The sequence below is a fragment of the Littorina saxatilis genome, linkage group LG16, assembly GCF_037325665.1.
Source record: "Littorina saxatilis isolate snail1 linkage group LG16, US_GU_Lsax_2.0, whole genome shotgun sequence".
NCBI classification, from domain to species: Eukaryota; Metazoa; Mollusca; class Gastropoda; order Littorinimorpha; family Littorinidae; genus Littorina; species Littorina saxatilis.
The window spans coordinates 53,604,557-53,622,901 of record NC_090260.1 but is presented as its reverse complement, the minus strand read 5'-3'; the positions used below and the strand labels follow the sequence as shown (position 1 = coordinate 53,622,901).

The 18,345-nt window shown below is 41.7% G+C and overlaps 1 protein-coding gene across 1 annotated transcript in view; it reads right to left on the bottom strand.

Annotated features, from left to right (window-relative positions):
* Positions 1-5,398, bottom strand: part of LOC138950065 (mucin-2-like) — a 155,097-nt gene extending 149,699 nt beyond the window's left edge. The window contains exon 1 of the mRNA XM_070321845.1: positions 5,281-5,398. Within this exon, the coding sequence (XP_070177946.1) occupies positions 5,281-5,398 (118 nt within the window). The remainder of the gene's footprint in view (positions 1-5,280) is intronic.
* Positions 5,399-18,345: the final 12,947 nt, after the last annotated feature.

Below are 18,345 nucleotides of genomic sequence, written 5' to 3'. Positions count from 1 at the left end.
GCCCGCATTCAACTTTACAATCAAAGGATGTCTGTTGAGATAATCGAATGGATCAAAACTTTGAAACCTGCGCGCATATTCTAAGCCGACTAACACATAATTGTTAAGGACATCATAAAATGGTTCTCGGTGAAAACTTGACCGAGGGCCATTTTACGACGTCCTTGACTCGAGTGTGTGACGTATACTCTTATTGGGCAAGGTAAAGAACACCGAAAATATTTCAATGCCGTTCTCGAGCTACGCTGACTTTTACAAAGGGTACAGCTGACACGGCTTACGTAATCTGGTTTCCTGGTCATTTGTGTGAAAAATCTGTCCGACAAAGAAGAAGAAGAAGAAGTGCGCGCAGAGAGAGAGAGAGAGAGAGAGAGAGAGAGAGAGAGAGAGAGAGAGAGAGAGAGAGAGAGAGAGAGAGAGAGAGAGAGAGAGAGAGAGAGAGACAGAGACAGAGACAGAGAGACAGACAGACAGACAGACAGACAGACAGACAGACAGACTTTCCGCACTCGTTAAAATGTCAGTCGATACTGGAATGAATGTTGAAACATTGTAAACCTAAAAAAAAAAAATAATAATATTAAAATTAAACATTCATACGAGTTACTATCTGTGACAAGAACGCATAAGAAGTATAGCAACTAAATATTAATCCGCTTACCCATTGCTCCTCTTCGCACCTCGGCCTGTGAGTCGTCCTTTTCCTGAGTACTTGCACACAAGTTTTGCGTATGCATACTTCAGTTCGTCTGGAAAGGGCTGTTTTGAATTCTTGTTCGCAAGTTGAACAGCACGACTGTATTTGACCACGTACACCAAATCGTTCTTTCTGGAAAAGTCTGCCAGCCGTTCAGTAAGATCATTCCAACTTCTGAATGTTTTCCCCAACTGTCATTTGTGCCATTTCTCAGCGATTGATAAACGGTGTGGTTATTATGGATGTAGTAAGTGTCGAATTGTGAGAATGCACAGTTCTGTCCGCCAAGTGGTTTTAAACACTGCGCGTATTTGCACCAAGTAATAACGTGTCACATCAAAATAGTTCTTTACCTGTCAGATAGTTTAGCGCCAAAAACATGAACCAATGATAGCCCTTGGATTAGTAAGTCATATGATGTTGGGGCGGGGCCAATGAACTAATGTCAACACAGTAAGTATCAACCAATGTTTGGCTCCGCCCCCACATCACGTGGACTGGGTGGCCGAGTGGTAACGCACTTGCGCTCGGAAGCGAGAGGTTGCGAGTTCGACCCTGGGTCAGGGCGTTAGCAATTTTCTCCCCCCTTTCCTAACCTAGGTGGTGGGTTCAAGTGCTAGTCTTTCGGATGAGACGAAAAACCGAGGTCCCTTCGTGTACACTACATTGGGGTGTGCACGTTAAAGATCCCACGATTGACAAAAGGGTCTTTCCTGGCAAAATTGTATAGGCATAGATAAAACAATGTCCACCAAAATACCCGTGTGACTTGGAATAATAGGCCGTGAAAAGTAGGATATGCGCCGAAATGGCTGCGATCTGCTGGTCGATGTGAATGCATGATGTATTGTGTAAAAAATTCCATCTCACACGGCATAAATAGATTCCTGCGCCTTGAGTCCGAGTCTGGAGATACGCGCGCGATAGAAGACTTCATATATATAATCACGTGACCCATAAACCCATCGCCTGTAATTAGATCATACTATTACCGCTTCAGTTCTGAGACATCCTGCTTGCTGGCGCGCGCGCAGAGAAAAAAATTCCCTCTTTATCTTCGCTTCTGATGCTCATCCTATTGTTGTTGGCACTCGGGTTTGTTTGTTTGTTTGCTTAACGCCCAGCCGACCACGAAGGGCCATATCAGGGCGGTGCTGCTTTTGACATATAACGTGCGCCACACACAAGACAGAAGTCGCAGCACAGGCTTCATGTCTCACCCAGTCACATTATTCTGACACCTGACCAACCAGTCCTAGGACTAACCCCATAATGCCAGACGCCAATTTTAAAGTCTTAGGTATGACCCGGCCGGGGTTCGAACCCACGACCTCCCGATCACGGGGCGGACGCCTTACCACGAGGATTGGAACTCGGGTAACAGGGAGCGAAGGGCAGTGCCCCACCTAGTGATCGAGTGCCACAACCCAGACTTTTCCCTTAATATATACATAGGTTTTAAACTCCTGCTTCCGGATTATACAAAACACATTAAAACATGTATTAAACAATGGCGACTGGACGTGAGAGGGAACAATAAAGAGACCAAAAAGCAATGTACTCACGTTAAAATGACGAACACGGAACGAATAACAGCGACGTTTCGACCTAAGGGTCTTCTTCAGGCACAAAAACACAAAAATACACACACAAAAAAGAAGAAAAAAGACGATAGAACAAATGAAGAGAAGAATAACTGACAAAACAACTGCACTGCACAAACCAACAAATGACAAAGACACAACACTTCGAATTAACCTAAAATAAATCTCATAACAAAATAATTGTAATCATTTTTTTTTTACAGGAATGTATATGTTTCTGTGTTTGTTTTTGTTTTAATACAAAAAAAACCGTGATCAAATAATCAGAACTCTTTCAAAATATTCTGAATAAAATATATTAAATGCAATAACTTTTGTTTTTTTTTAATTCAAATAAATGTTTTAGTTTGACTGCATTTGAATAGAAACTGAATTCTGATGAAAGCAGTTACTGTAAAGTCATTTGAAGTCACATGATAAAAATCACATGGTTTAGTTGAGCAGACCAAAAAGTGCAGAGCTAAAATATGTGTATGAATCTGTGTGAAAATCCAGTCCGTTTGTCCACAGGGATGCTAGGAAGCAGTCAAATGGGGTCGCTCAATCTGCTCAAATCCAGTCAAATGGGGTCGCACGGGCCGACAAATGGGGACGTCCCCGTTTGTCGGAAGCGTCCCCATTTGACTGCTCTCCAGTGACAATCGTCCCCATTTGTCGGTAAAACCACCTACACACACACACACACACACACACACACACACACACACACACACACACACACACACACACACACACACACACACACACACACACATTCTTTCTTTCTTTCTTTATTTGGTGTTTAACGTCGTTTTCAACCGTTCAAGGTTATATCGCGACGGACACACACACATACACACACACACACACATATACACACACACACACACACACACGCACATACACACACACACAAACACACACACACAAACACACACACACACACACACACACACACACACACACACACACACACACACACATACACATTCTTTCTTTCTTTATTTGGTGTTTAACGTCGTTTTCAACCGTTCAAGGTTATATCGCGACGGACACACACACACACACACACACACACACACACACACACACACACACACACACACACACACACACACACACACACACACACACACACACACACACACACAAATCGAATCTAAAACTAAAGAGCCGAAATGGCTGCACTATAACTCATCTTTGATCTCCCAAAAAACAAATCAATCAATCATTCACACATGTATCAGAGGCAATGATATGGCTGACAGAGAAGCGAAAGAGGCTGTTACAGATCAAGCAGCATTTTATAACATAAAATTAACAAAGACGGGAGCAAAACACAAAATGGCCAAAGTTGCCTGGCGTCACTGGGAAACAGAATTAAAAATAGAAGGCAATGCTCATGGTTAGCTTATTCTGCCCCGACAAACAAAACAAAACAGGCCTACACTCCCCACCTCCCTCCTTAAATTACTTCGCAGCAATCGCACGGATGGATGCGCTCACAAGTGCTTTCCCCGTCTCTGTGAATGTGAAAAGTTTATATCTTTTTTACACCTCTCTGACCGCTGCCAATCACTCCAACAAGACTTCCGCAACCTACACACCACAGGAGCTCCTGTGCTACACACCCTTGTCAACGAACACAAACTGAAACCCCATGAGTTTTTTTTATAGATAAACATTGCACGCTTCAATGGAAGCTAGCATACACCCTGTGTCTCTCAATATATAAGGCTGAAATAGGATATCTGTTTTAAAAACCCTGATCTCTGTTCCTCCTTCCCACCCCTCAATACTCTCTCACGCCGAGCTTTTTCTTCTTCATTGTATTATTTTTCCAGTTATGTATTTACTTACCTATTCAGCCACAAATATAACAATATTCCACATAACACACATTTAAAAAAATAAGCCTACAAAACCGCTCCAGTCCAACCATATTCCGCGTACACAATCTTCACTTCCAGCCCCATTTTGAAACATCGCAACAGACTTCCAGATATGATTATAACACGACCATATGTGTTATCTGGTTGCATGTTTGTTCAGTGTCTTGTCCCCACATAAAGCATAGTAACTCTACTTGTCCTAAAGCCAGTTGCAGTTCTAAGAGGACGTTAAAACTAATTATCATCACACACACACACACACACACACACACACACACACACACACACACACACACACACACACACACACACACACACACACACACACACACACACACACATATGAAAAATCCCATGTATGTTTTATGATTGTTGTTTTGGTCTGAATACAATTTGGAATCTTACTACACTCATAGACCTATATTAATATATACTGTTCAAAAAAAGAAACGCATAGCTTGTAATATTTGGTTAATTTAGTTATATGGCTACAAGGATATCCACCAAACTGCAGAAAATGTTTATCTGGTCGTCGACCTTTCGTCCATTGCCACAAGTGAGCTCTGCACGTGACGCATGCGTTATCAGTGGCGAAAATGTCAAAATTGCTCATTTGGCATGACCACTCATCATGCTTTAGTGTAATCTCGTGAAACTCGGGGAATATTGAGCTCTCAGCATGTCTTCCAAAACCCATAAAAGCGGATTGTTCGCCACAAAGAAATCAGACGACAATTCAGCGACGAAAGATGGCCCGATTGAGCAGAGAAGACCGCCAAATTGCATTGGGTCGTTTACAAGCAGGCCAAAGTCAAAGTGCAATCGCCAGGCACTTCCACGTGTCCCAGAGCACCATCAGTAGACTGTGGGTCAGGTTTCAAGCCACTGGCTCCGTTGCTGACTTGCCACGAGCGGGAAGACCAAGGGCGACAACTGCTGCTCACGACCGCTTCATACGGCTCCGCCACCTCCGGAATCGTTTCCTGTCGGCCTCATCTTCTGTCCAGGCTCTCCCCGGGCCACACCGATTATCGGACCAGACCGTGCGGAACCGCCTGCATGAAGCTGGTTTGAGAGCTCGCAGACCTCACAGAGGAGCTGTCCTCACCCGCCGCCATCGCCAGAACTGAGTGCAGTGGGGCAACAAGCACCTTTGCTGGACCGTCCGGAATCACTGGAGACACGTGTGGTTCAGCGACGAGTCCTACTTCCTGCTCCAGCGACATGATGGTCGGAGGAGGGTCTACCGGAGAGTAAACGAACGTTACGCGCCCAACTGTGTGGATGAGGCACCCGTTCATGGTGGTGGAGGCGTCTTGGTGTGGGGGGCGATCGATACCCCTGGAAGGAGCACCCTGGTGCACGTCCAAGGGCGCATAACTGCCCAGCGATACGTGGAGGAAATTCTGCGCCCACACGCCCTTCCTCTTCTGGCTGACCAGGATGCCATATTCCAGCAGGACAACGCTCGCCCGCACACAGCACGACTCACCACCAAGTTCCTCACCGACCACCATGTCCAGGTGCTTCCCTGGCCATCCATGTCGCCAGACATGAACCCGATAGAACACCTCTGGGATGAATTGGACAGACGTGTGCGCAGGCGAGAAGAAGCGCCGGCAAATCACCGCGATCTATTGCAGGCACTTCAGGAGGAGTGGGACACCATCCCACAGCAAGATATCCGGCATCTGATCCAGTCCATGCCCAGAAGGTGCCGGGCAGTTGTTGCTGCTCAAGGCAGTCACACCCCCTACTGACTTGACAGCCTCGGCACCCAATCGTATTGATTGACTGATTGATTTGAAGATGCAAATGAACTGTGTGTGCATTCAACTGTGTCCATACCAAATTTCAAACAAATAATCTAAATATTGGATTTTCTGTTAATTTTTTCGAAAAATAAAACAAATTTGGCAAGTAGCAACTATGCGTTTCTTTTTTTGAACAGTATAGGTCCCTGCTACACTCTGCCGTGTAAAGGCAGAAGGAAGCAAGTCCATGAAACATAGTTTCGAGAAAATCGACTTTTTGTGTTTGCATCACTGTTTTGGAATGAAAAGCCTAAAATGATTGCTTTGTTTGCTGATAGCATGAAGGGCATTATTGTGCGTTTCTGCTATGAATATTAAAACCCTCGTTTGATTCATCACTTAGAAATAATGATTTTTGTGGACTTACTGCCTTTTGCCGAATTAATTCCCAAAACTCATTGACTCAAAAATAATGGTAAAAGGCAGTAAGAGGACATACTGCTTTCTGCCAAATTATATCCCGACTTAAATCTTATTTTTTAAAAATGGCAAAAAGCAGCATTGGACTTACTGCTTTCTGCCTTATTATATCCTGGTCGATATATCTGGCTGAGAAAAGGGCACAGAGCAGCAAGTGGACTTACTGCTTTCTGCTAATTTATTATCTCCAAAAATTGAAAGTAAAAGAAAATACACGCAACACTGCTTTTGGAACTTTTTTCAAATGTGACTTTACGTCCAATGATTTCGTGAATTTCTGAATGCACAAACAGCTTCATTGGTGAACAATTTGTATTTTCTTTTGTGATTAACTGAGACAAAATGTTCCCGTTTTTGTGAAATGTCAACACATGCTCAAGTCAGTCTTTGTCTTGGTTCCTCGTTTTGCTTATCATTCTGTAGTCGCTCACTCATGATTAACTTTATTGTTAATCCGTTCTTGTGTCATTGATATCGTTTAAAAAGACCATTATTTTTAATATAAGTCTTGATACTCTCTTTTGATATTCACAAGACAAATATTAACTTGAACGCAAGTCTTTTAACATTAAAATACAAATCTAAGAAAACGTTTACACACACACACACACACGCTTTTTATCCTGCTGCTTGTCTGTAACACACACACACACACGCACGCACACACACACACACACACACACACACACACACACACACACACACACACACACACACACACACACACACACACACACACACACACACACACACACTTTTCTTTCCTTCTCACTGTCTTTCTCGCTTTCGTTTGCTAATACGAATTAGAATCCAGGATCTGACAATAAGACGTTTTATTTATTGTGTTTTACTAACGATTTCCAAAGGACACAAAATTAAAGCAACAGCATGACAACAATAACTAGTGTGTCAAGCCGCCAGTATACCAGAATTAAGAATAGGTCATCGTGCAGTCTTGATTTCCAAAGTACATGCAATTAAAGCAACAGCATGACAAAAAAAACTGGTTTGACAAGCCGCCATTATACCAGAATTAACAATAGATAATCGTGCAGTCTTGATTTCCAAAGGACACAAAATTAAAGCAACAGCAAGACAAAAAGAAATGGTTTGACAAACCGCCATTATACCAGAGTTAACAATATTATCGTGCAGTGTTGACTTTCAGCTGAAGTGTTCCACTTTTGAACAAAATTTGTTTAATTAGTCTTGAAAACTGTGTGATGAACTATATCACCATTTGTAGTTGTACACCATTTGCTACATTTGCTAGTAGAATTACATAGTAATTCACACACTGTCCACAAACATTGTAGTTGAGTGTTCAACTAGCAAAACCACAAACCTGCAAACTATGATGTAGTACCGTAAAGTACCTTGTAAGCGCCCAGTATCGAGTAAGCGCCCACCCCCCACTTTTAGTCCAAAACCGTGCATAGGCGCCCACCCCCCCCCCCCCCCACTTTACACAGAGAGAGAGACAGAGAGAGAGACACACAGAGAGATAGACAGAGAGAGATAGAGAGAGACACACAGAGAGACACGTACATAGAGAGACAGAGAGAGACACAGAGAGAGACACAGAGAGACAGACAGAGAGAGAGAGACAGAGAGAGACAGAGAGAGACAGAGACAGAGATATACAGAGAGAGACACACACACAGAGAGACAGAGATATAGAGAGACAGAGATATAGAGACAGAGAGAGACATTGAGCTAGAGAGAGAGACAGAGAGAGACAGAGAGACAGAGATATAGAGAGACATAGAGAGAGAGACAGAGAGAGAGAGAGAGAGACACAGAGAGAGAGACACAGAGAGAGATAGAGAGAGAGACAGAGAGACAGAGAGACAGACAGAGAGACAGAGAGAGAGACACACAGAGAGACAGACATAGAGAGATAGGGAGAGACAGAGAGAGAGAGAGAGATAGAGAGATAGAGACACACACAGAGAGACAGAGAGAGATAGATAGGGAGAGACAGAGACAGAGAGAGAGAGACACACACACACAGAGACAGACAGAGAGAGAGAGAGAGAGAGACAAAGACAGAGAGAGACGGAGGGAGAGACAGAGAGAGAGAGAGACGGAGAGAGATAGACAGACAGACACAGAGTGAGACAGAGATAGAGACATAGAGAGAGACAGAGAGAGAGAGATAGAGAGAGACAGAGAGAGATATACAGAGAGAGACAGAGAGAGAGAGACAGAGAGAGACGGAGGGAGAGACAGAGAGAGAGAGAGACGGAGAGAGATAGACAAACACTTTTAGTTACTTTTTGTGTTTTGTGTATGTCCGGATTTAACACCAGTAACAATCCCTGTTCACACACACTTTTTTTCGCAGTTTAACACGATATTAGTTTTTTTTTTTTAAATCATTGTACACACTGCAAAAAAAAAAAAAAAAAAAAAAAAAATATTTGTACACACTATATAAAAAAAAATTAAAAAATGTAATCATTGTACACACTGCCAAAAAAAAAAAAATTATTTGTAGAAAAAAAAAAAATGAAAAAAAAATAAAAATAAAAATAAAAATAAAGGATATCAAAAAAGAATAAAAATCGATGGTTAAATTTGTGCACAAGTTTACAACACGTAACCCTAGCCCCATTTTGAATTTATTTCTTTCTTTATTTGCTGTTTAACGTCGTTTTCAACCACGAATGTTATATCGCGACGAGGGAAAGGGGGGAGATAGGATAGGGGAAAGGGGGGAGATGGGATAGAGCCACTTGTTAAGTGTTTCTTGTTCACAAAAGCACCAATCAAAAAATTGCTCCAGGGGCTTGCAACGTTAAACAGCAAATAAAGAAAGAAAGAAATTTCACCTATATGACCTTACTGGGAGAATGCAAGTTTCCAGTACAAAGGACCAAACATTTCTTACATACTGCCTGACCAAAATCCTCACAAACACTGACCACACTCTATACAAGAACCACTTAACAAGGGTAAAAGGAGAAAGAGAATCCGTTAGTCGCCTCATACGACATGCGGGGTGCAGAGAAATAAGGATGTGGAAAAGAAGACTTTTGGTAAGTGAAATAAAGGTGATGGATCCAGTCAGGTAGAAATAAGACAACAAGAAAAGAATTGGAAAACTGCAGGGAATAGTAGGGAGAGTTTTCTTGGAAGGAAATATAGGTGAAAGGACTGGTAAGGCAGAAATAAGACAAAAGAAGAGAAGAAACAGAACCGTTAGTCGCCTCGTACGACATGGTGGGTAGCATCGGGGAAATTCTTTCTAGTCCCAACCAATATGGGACTCCCCCTAACCCGCCGCGGGGGGTCCATTTTGAATTATGGTACGAAGAAAGGTAAACATTATGACACTCGTTGCAAATGAAAAATATGGTTAAATCTAATGATTTTTGTCCTGTTATATGTTCAGTGCGTGTTACATCAAATAAATATTGTAAGGCCTCCAAAATAAATATATAAATAAAAAAAATTTAAAAGCTAGACTTTGAATTCAAACTAATATTTTTTGTCATTTTTTTGTTTCCTGACACATATATATTTGATTTTTTACTAAAGGCACAGTGCAGCTCACAGCCTTCGTTTTGCATTTTTGTTGCAGCTGAGTGCATTTACAGTTCAAAAATCCTCCTATGGTAGTAAAACAAACCCAAAACTACCCAACGACGACATCTCATCTGTGAAGCTCGACAGTTTCTTGTTCACGCGAGTGCATAAATTAACCTAATTATTACATGGTGTTTGGTCGGAGTTCGATTCAACTGAGTGATTCCGGCCTCCATTTTGTTTTACACAAACTCATGATGATGTCTGACATAGTTTGCTAGTGACGTGTCTTTTAGTGCATGATGTGGTGATCTACCTGATCTAAATTTAGATCCAAAAATAGGTCAAGCCGGGTCCGAGTACGAAATTCGTAAACAAAATCGCAGTTCTTGACTCTTTGGGTGCAAGTCAATGAAACTTGGTAGTTCTTCTAACGGACAGCTGCCTGAGGTATGACTAAGAGCCCCAGGGGCTCCGTGCACCTGAATTTGACAAGTTCAGTACCTTTAAGCTTTGTAACAACAGTTAGGTTTAGTAAACCAAGATAACATTTTATATGATAAAAGCAGCATGCGACATTCTCTTTGTTGTTGCTGTATGTTGTTGTTGTTGATATTTTTTTGTTCATTGTGGTGGATTGGAACCTGAGGTTCTGCATTTATGTGCTTGGGACCTTAATTCACAAAAATACTTTCTTAGAACTGCCAAAGAAAATAAATTTGATGTTGTGGTGAGAGAGGTTGTTGTTTATTTTGTCATCCATTTTCCTTCAAATATCATACATATATATACATGTATCACCACTCTGCCACTATGAGTATGATTTGATGGTTTTGTGTTTACCCGACACCAAAAATGTGAGTAACCTGTACTTTTGTTTTGAAAACCACAATTGCCTTTCATATGACAACACATTGCCTGTGTCTGCTACAGTGGAACACCCTCTTTAGACTTTATTTTGGAAAATAAGATCATAGAATTTCTCAGGGCATATACATGTTCAGACATTGTCGACAAGGAAATCTGAACAAAGCAAGGGCTGAAATGGGATTAGGAAAGGGGGGAGGGGGGGTGTCTGTAATAGGAAGGGGGCTGGAGGGGGAGGGGGGTCTTTATTATTATTATTTTAAAAGGGGTTCCACTGTAAATAGACGAGATTTCATACACGAGACAATGATTACAAATGCCAACAACTATTCCAGAATGGGAAGTAAAAAATAGTATCTTGGTAAGTTTGAATCCACTTGCCACAAATTCCTCGACATTATTCATCGTATTGTAACCGAAGCAACCTAGTAGCAACCATATCGATATCCGGCGGACATATTGACTTATTGTCGGAATTTGCGGCGAGACTTTTGATTCAAAACGAACACAATGAGATTAGGTTTAAAAACATTCCTATAAAATAAACTCCATTAAATAGAGGAGCAATACTTGTGAGGCATAAACAGTGTTTAATGCCAAAAATGTCCCCCCCCCCCCCCCCAATATTTTGGACGTCAAGCGGGGTTTGCTTTTTACAGCGTTTCGGTTTTTCGTTACATCTGCAAAGTGGCCAACTGCGAACGTTATCAGTTCATTGGAATGACTCTCCAACAAAGTTAGCTACTGGCAGGTTTCACAATCTTCAATCACAGACTTCCTTTTTTTTCAACAAAATCAATCTTGACAGAGATCTTTGAAATAGTGTTTTTATTAAAGCCTTACATCCTCCTGGATGGAATCAAGACAAAAACTTGTATGGAGACGCATTCTTGTCGACATAATGTGATAGCTTGTTACAGTACTCTATCAAACAAAGGGATAGACGTAAACAGAATTGGGTAACGATTTATTCAAAGAATATTGTCCAGAGGCTTTAATAAATTAAGCAATAACAATGCAAGCAAAATATCATTTCCGAGCTCAGTGAAAAAAGCAGCAAATAAGGACTAATTATGGGAATTCCGTTCTTCTGAACTGCTATTTCGCTGTGATGCACGTCATGAGCATACCTTCAAAAGTAACAATGTTAATTGCACTCCATTTCTCACTTTAAAAAAAAAGTAGAATCATTGACCAATAGAAAAAAACGAGTTTGGAATTTTTTTGGCATATTCTTGGGGAATAAATACCTGAAAATGTAACCCTACCCTCTAAATGGTGACATCATGACAGCGAAAAAAAAAAAATACAGAACAAGTCATGTGAAGCGATAATAAAACATTAAGTTGGTTTGAAACTAAAAGATCAACATTGGAATCAGGGACGAGTCATTAACAATGCTAGTGAGATTTGGCTAGCCGAAACCAGAAGACCGAGACGGGTTGCCTCCGCGAAGCATATGAACAAAACGGGCGATTTTTCTCATTTGAGCAGATTTTCACACTAAGCATGACATATCTGTTTATACATTGGGATCCAGGAAATCCAAAGGATACAATGCAATAACTTTTGAATCTGTAATCAAAAGTGTTATCCCAGCGAAGCTGGAGGTATCCCGTGAACGCTATACTGTAATCGACTTGAGAAATGTGCATACCGAATAATACATGATAAAGAAGGATTCTTTGTGCCCGGCTACGTGCTACAGTTGGAGATGGAAGTTCACCAAAAATTGGGACCATACTAACAAAAATACGGTGGGTGCAATAGTCGCCCCCATTTTTTCAGCAAACGCCACCCAAGGCCGTTTTGGACGGGTAGAAATTCCGTAGTTTCCAAGTCTATGGATAAAGCTCGCGTAAGAAGAATACGTCACGGTCGAAAGTCTTTGACGTCAATTAATGCATCATGACGTCATGCCTCCCTGAAGTCTTTCTCTCTCGCGCAGTGTGTGTGTGTTTGTGTTCATTTTGTGCACATGTGTTAGTGTTACTGTGTGTGTGTGTGTGTGTATGTGTGTGTGTGTATTTGTGTGTGTGTGTGTGCGCGCACGCGTGCATGAGTCTGTACTCGTATGTGTGTGGTGTGTGTGTGTGCGTGTGTATTTGTGTTTGTGTGTGTGTGTGTGTGTGTGTGCGCGCGCACGCGTGCATGAGTCTGTACTCGTGTAAGTGTGTGTGTGGGCATAAGTGTATGTGTGTGCGTGTATGTGTGTGTAAAGGTGTGTATGTCCGTCTGTCCATATGTGCGTATGGGTGTGTGTTTTGTGTGTATGAAGTTGTTTTGTGAGAGAGTGAGTGAGTACGTGTTAGTGAGTATGTGTGTGTGTGTGACTTGGGGTGTGTGTGTGTCTGTGTGTGTGCGTGCGTGTGTGTGTGTGTGTGTGTGTGTGTGTGTGTGTGAGAGAGAGAGGGAGAGAGAGTGTGGGTGTGTGTGTGTGTGTGTGTGTGCATGAGTTTGTGTGTATGTTTGTGTGTGTATGAGTGTGTATATGTGTTTGTTTGTAAAGGTGTGTGTGTCCGACTGTCTATGTGCGTATTTGTTTGTTTGTTTGCTTAACGCCCAGCCGATATGAGATTTGTATGAGTCAATGTGTGTGTGGTTGTGTGTGTGTGTGTGTGTGTGTGTGTGTGTGTGTGCGTGCGTGCGTATGTACAGTGTGTGGGTGTGTGTCTGTTTGTATAAGAGAGAAAGAGAGAGAGAGAGTGGGTGGGTGTGTGTATGTGCGTAAGTGTATGTGTGTGTGTGTGTTTGTTTGTAAAGGTGTTTATGTCCGTCTGTCTGTATGTGCGTAAGGGGGTGTGTTTTGTGTGTATGAAGTGTGTGTGAGAGAGTGAGTGAGTGCGTATGAGTGAGTGTATGTGTGTACGTGTGTAACTTTGGGTATGTGTGTGTGTGTGTGTGTGTGTGTGTGTTTGAGAGAGAGAGAGACAGACAGACAGACAGAGAGAGAGAGACAGAGAGAGAGAGGTGTGTCTTTCGCTGGGGTATGCAGTGCCTTGGCGTTGCACATCTACTTAAAGATATAGTCTCCGCCAGTAAAAGGCCTTCAGATCGCCCTAAAAGCTTTACCATAAGATTCTGCGTGACGAATAATGTTACCACACAGAAGGACAAACTTAACTTTGCAGAATTAAAAGTTTGGGAAGTTGAATCAATTGTCGTAATATCAAAGGAAAATGCACTCTTGTGATGTGTTCCGTGGGTGATGTCCCTTGATTCGAGACAACATGGCGACTATCAGGGAACGTTTTGACGAATTGGAGACTGACCAGGTAAGTGTCGGATTTGTAGACCACAGGAAATGTTGTTTATAATCAAATAGGGCTTTCAATACAACAGTCAGTATTAGTGTAAAAGTTGATCCCAGCAGGACTGCAAAGAAATCTGTAAGGCGAGTCATTTCGAACCATTTGGTTGGTATGATGAGATGGATACCAGTAAGTTCGTCAAACGGTAGATTCGTCACCGGTCCCCGGTAACTTCGCCACAGTAACTTCGCCACAGTAGTCCGAGCGCGGCTGTTATGTAATGGTAATACAACCTTGCACCTCCCCCCCCCCTTTCTCTCTCTCTCCCTCTCCCCCCTCTCTCTCTCTCTCTTTCTCTCTCCCCCTCCCCCTCTCTCCCGCTCTCTCTCTCTCTATCTCTCTCTCCTTTCACAGAGCATATGTGATGTTGTGCGTATTTATTTTGTATCTCTTTTTTCTTTGAGTAGGTGAAGTACACAATATAAAATGGCATTTTCATTCTCTCTCTCTCTCTCTCTCTCTCTCTCTCTCTCTCTCTCTCTCTCTCTCTCTCTCTCTCTCTCTCTCTCTCTCTTAAAAATGTGAATCTTGAATCTCTCCCACAAATCAAACATCTGAAAGCATAAGCTCTAAGCATAAACACCCGCCCACCCTGCCGGTAACTTCGTCACCCGTGACGAATCTACCGTGTGACGAACTTACTGGTAGCCGATGAGATCACTAAGTCTTGTTTTCAGCTACTAGAGGCAGTAGAACGAGGACGTCAGCCGGCTTTGCATATGGTTTAGGCCAAAAAAAAAAATAGGTGTGGTTACGGTAACATAGCCAAAAAAAAATAGGGTAGGTAGGTAGGCAATCACTTTTTTTTTTTTTTAACTTTTTTTTCTAAAGTGTACAAATTAAACCTACTTGACAGGGAAATAAGTGTGCGACACGGGCGCTTTCGCTTTCAGTTTCATTGCGTTTTTTGCACTCGTTTTTTTTTTTTTTTTTTTTTTTTTTGACAAATGTAATAAAAAGTTATAGGATCGGCCCCTAAAAATAGGGTAGGTCGGGTTACCGTAACCACACCTTTTTTTTTTTTAGGCCTTATCCCACACAAACTTAATACTGACTTTTCCCCTCCCCTCCAAAGTGCTGCTGATCGAACTTTGGACCATTGTAATGCTTGAAATTCGTGGAGAAACATCCAATCTGAAGTTAATTTTGGCTGACGTCTTTCCGATACGGCGATAGCTCAATCAGTGAATGTGTGTAGATCATGGATTGGAAAATCAAGGACTTGCCTTCTGAAATAATTATAAGACTCTGCATTTGCACTGTTACTCTTTTGATAATATATATATAGATGCATTTTTTTTTAGCTACAATTCATACCACTGGAATAAACACAACAGTAAACTAAAAGTAAAAGTGTGCTTTGCTTGCAAGAGTGAGTAGAACAGAAAATACTAATTATCACACCCATTTTAAAAGCAAAAATTCTACTCGCACTAGTAAAGCTTATGAGAGCTGAATTTTATTTGTTCAATGGGCAGTCGATAGAGAATGAATCATGCTCTTCAAAGTCAAGTGAGCTTTTCTTGATGATAATAGGTTTGATACAGATACTGTAAATTGAGTAAGGATGAAGTATGAGAACTGTAAACTCTTCTCGTTCCGTCTAGGCTATGGAAGTTTCGCTTCCAGCAGAACATGCTGTCCTTACTAGTGCTAGAGGGCGGCAGGAGAGGAAGAGGTGCGGACAGAAAGTGATCTGCTGAGGAACCAATTTAAAGGTAAATCAGGATTAGTTTTAGTCCTTTTCCTAGTACTTTCCATGCACGGGTTCACACACACACACACACGCATGTATACACAGAATCATGAATGACAATAGCACTTGCACAAATAGTTATATAAGAAATAATAGGGTGAACTTTGATGACAATAACAGAAGATATTATTTTCTTGGGTGAAGAGTATAATGGGGATTTCACAGTTATAATTATGGCAAGGATAGAAGTGTGCTGTGCATCTGTCTGTCAAAAGGGCCCACCAACATTTTGTTTCCTCTGAAGAGCAATATACCACAGTTGTGTGATATAATTTTACGTGCAAGAATGCCTTTTGTAAAAAAAATTCCTGATAACATAGTGAGACACACAGAAATGCAATAGACAACACCCTTGTGACATCATTGTTTATTTTGCTGTCATTAAAATGATCCATTCATTGTTATTATACATTCATCAGAATACTTTCCTATAATTTACATGGAATGTATCCTGTGAGGAAATACACAAGTACAGGTTGTAACAAAACTCTCTCCTCTGAATTGTTTAAGGTTTCAAGGGAAAATGTGCTAGATGTAATATGAGAACATTAGATGAGGTAAAATTTACAAACAATAAAAAAAAAAGCAAGTGTGAAAAATCACACGTTGTCAATATAAAAAAATGAATGTGCTTTACAAAACTGTACTTTCTTTTCTTTTGAAATAGTCACTTTAAAATTTAAAAAACACACCATTGTTCATAAGAAATACTTTGCAAGTTTTGCTCATCGTTCAGGTTAGTGGTGTGTTATGACTCGTTTATGCCTGGTTCAAGCAGGCATAGTTGTAAAAATGGGTATTGACTGATTTAAAAGTGAAATAACAATCTTTCCACTTCCAGAAACTTATCCAGGAACCAGGCCAGGAGAAACTCCAAGCCCTAGCCTCTAAATGGTGAAGCTTAATGCTGGCCTAATGACAGTAAGTACCTATTCCTTGTGTGAGATTTGCTCTAAATCCTCTGCAAGTGCAAGCAGACAGTTGCCACTACAGTATTAAAATATTTTTAAAAAAACTCTGAAATAATTCTGTCTGAGAATAGGGTTAAAATAACAGTTTATAAACATAAATCAGAGAAAGTAACCTTACAAATAAGGGGGCATAAAAAAGAGGGTTTCTGTACAGTACATGGGTACACTGGGCACGAGCTATGAAAAGGAAAGGTGTACCAGAATTCAAATGTCTTGGAGAAATGTGTACAAATGAGGCAAAACTCGCCTCTGACAAAATGGATATGATGCAAAACAACATGTTTAAATAATCAAGTATTAGAAGATTATTTCAAGGAGAGGGTGACATCTATATATATATACGACTAGTGTCTGTGTGTCTGTCTGTGCGCGATGCACGGCCAAAGTTCTCGATGGATCTGCTTCAAATTTGGTGGGCTTATTCAGAGAGACCCCGGACACAAACTCATCGATGAGATATTTCAACACGTGCTCTCAGCGCGCAGCGCTGAACCGATTTTGGTTCCACCTCAGCTATTTTGGTTCCACCTCAGCTACCCGGGCCCCCATACCGACACACCATAGCCGCTACACCACATCACAACGCCAAAGTTCTCGGTGGATCTTTTTCAAATTTGGACACCGTATTCAGCTACACCCCAGACACAATATCATCGATGAGATATTTCAACACGTGCTCTCAGCGCGCAGCGCTGAACTGATTTGGGTTTTTGTGTTCATTTCACCATTATAAGTAACTCTTCCTTATCTTCTCCAGTGTTTGGCGTTTATCTCCCTTCCTTCGTGTGGCTTTCCCGTTCAGTTGTAAGTTACTACTATTTTTAGAATGTCACTGCGCTGTCCACTGCGCTGAGCGTCTTCGGATATTCCCGGCGTTCTGTTACTGTTACTATTTTTAGAAGGTCAACGCAGTGTACAGAACGTAAATTGGACCCGTAAATTATCCTCACTGTAAAAGTGCAAAGGTCGAATCCATTTATAGCCACGCGAAAAATACACTGTCATCTATCTCTCTATAGATACGGCTTCTCTGTGTTTTTGTGTGTGTGTGTGTTTGTGTGTCTCTCTCTATGTGGGCAACACCTGTGGATTGTTCAGTTCTGTTTGTGATGTGGTCTGGCGGCTTTTGTGCATGTCACACTCAGTACGAGTAATTCACTGCAGTTGCTGGCCCGTAGAGTGCGTTCTTTCACAAGCAAACATGCTGATTACATAGCGACTGCTTTAACGCACCTCGAGCTTACATAGCCAAGTCAGTGCTCAAATAGCGATTTTCTCCCGAATTCCTGAGGGTAAAGGGGGACAATCACATTTTCGTTGTGTCTTAAACACACGACACAGCTCCCTCTGCTCTTGGCGTGGGTCCAGAAAGGGGGCTAGCTGCCCTTGGTGGCGTTCCCACTCGCCCTGCAGGAGTCCTCGTGTTTCTCGGGAGAGAAGTGAAAGTCGCTAGAGGGGTGAGCTTCAGCTCACTCTTTGTCTAGGGACGCTTTTGTTACCCTG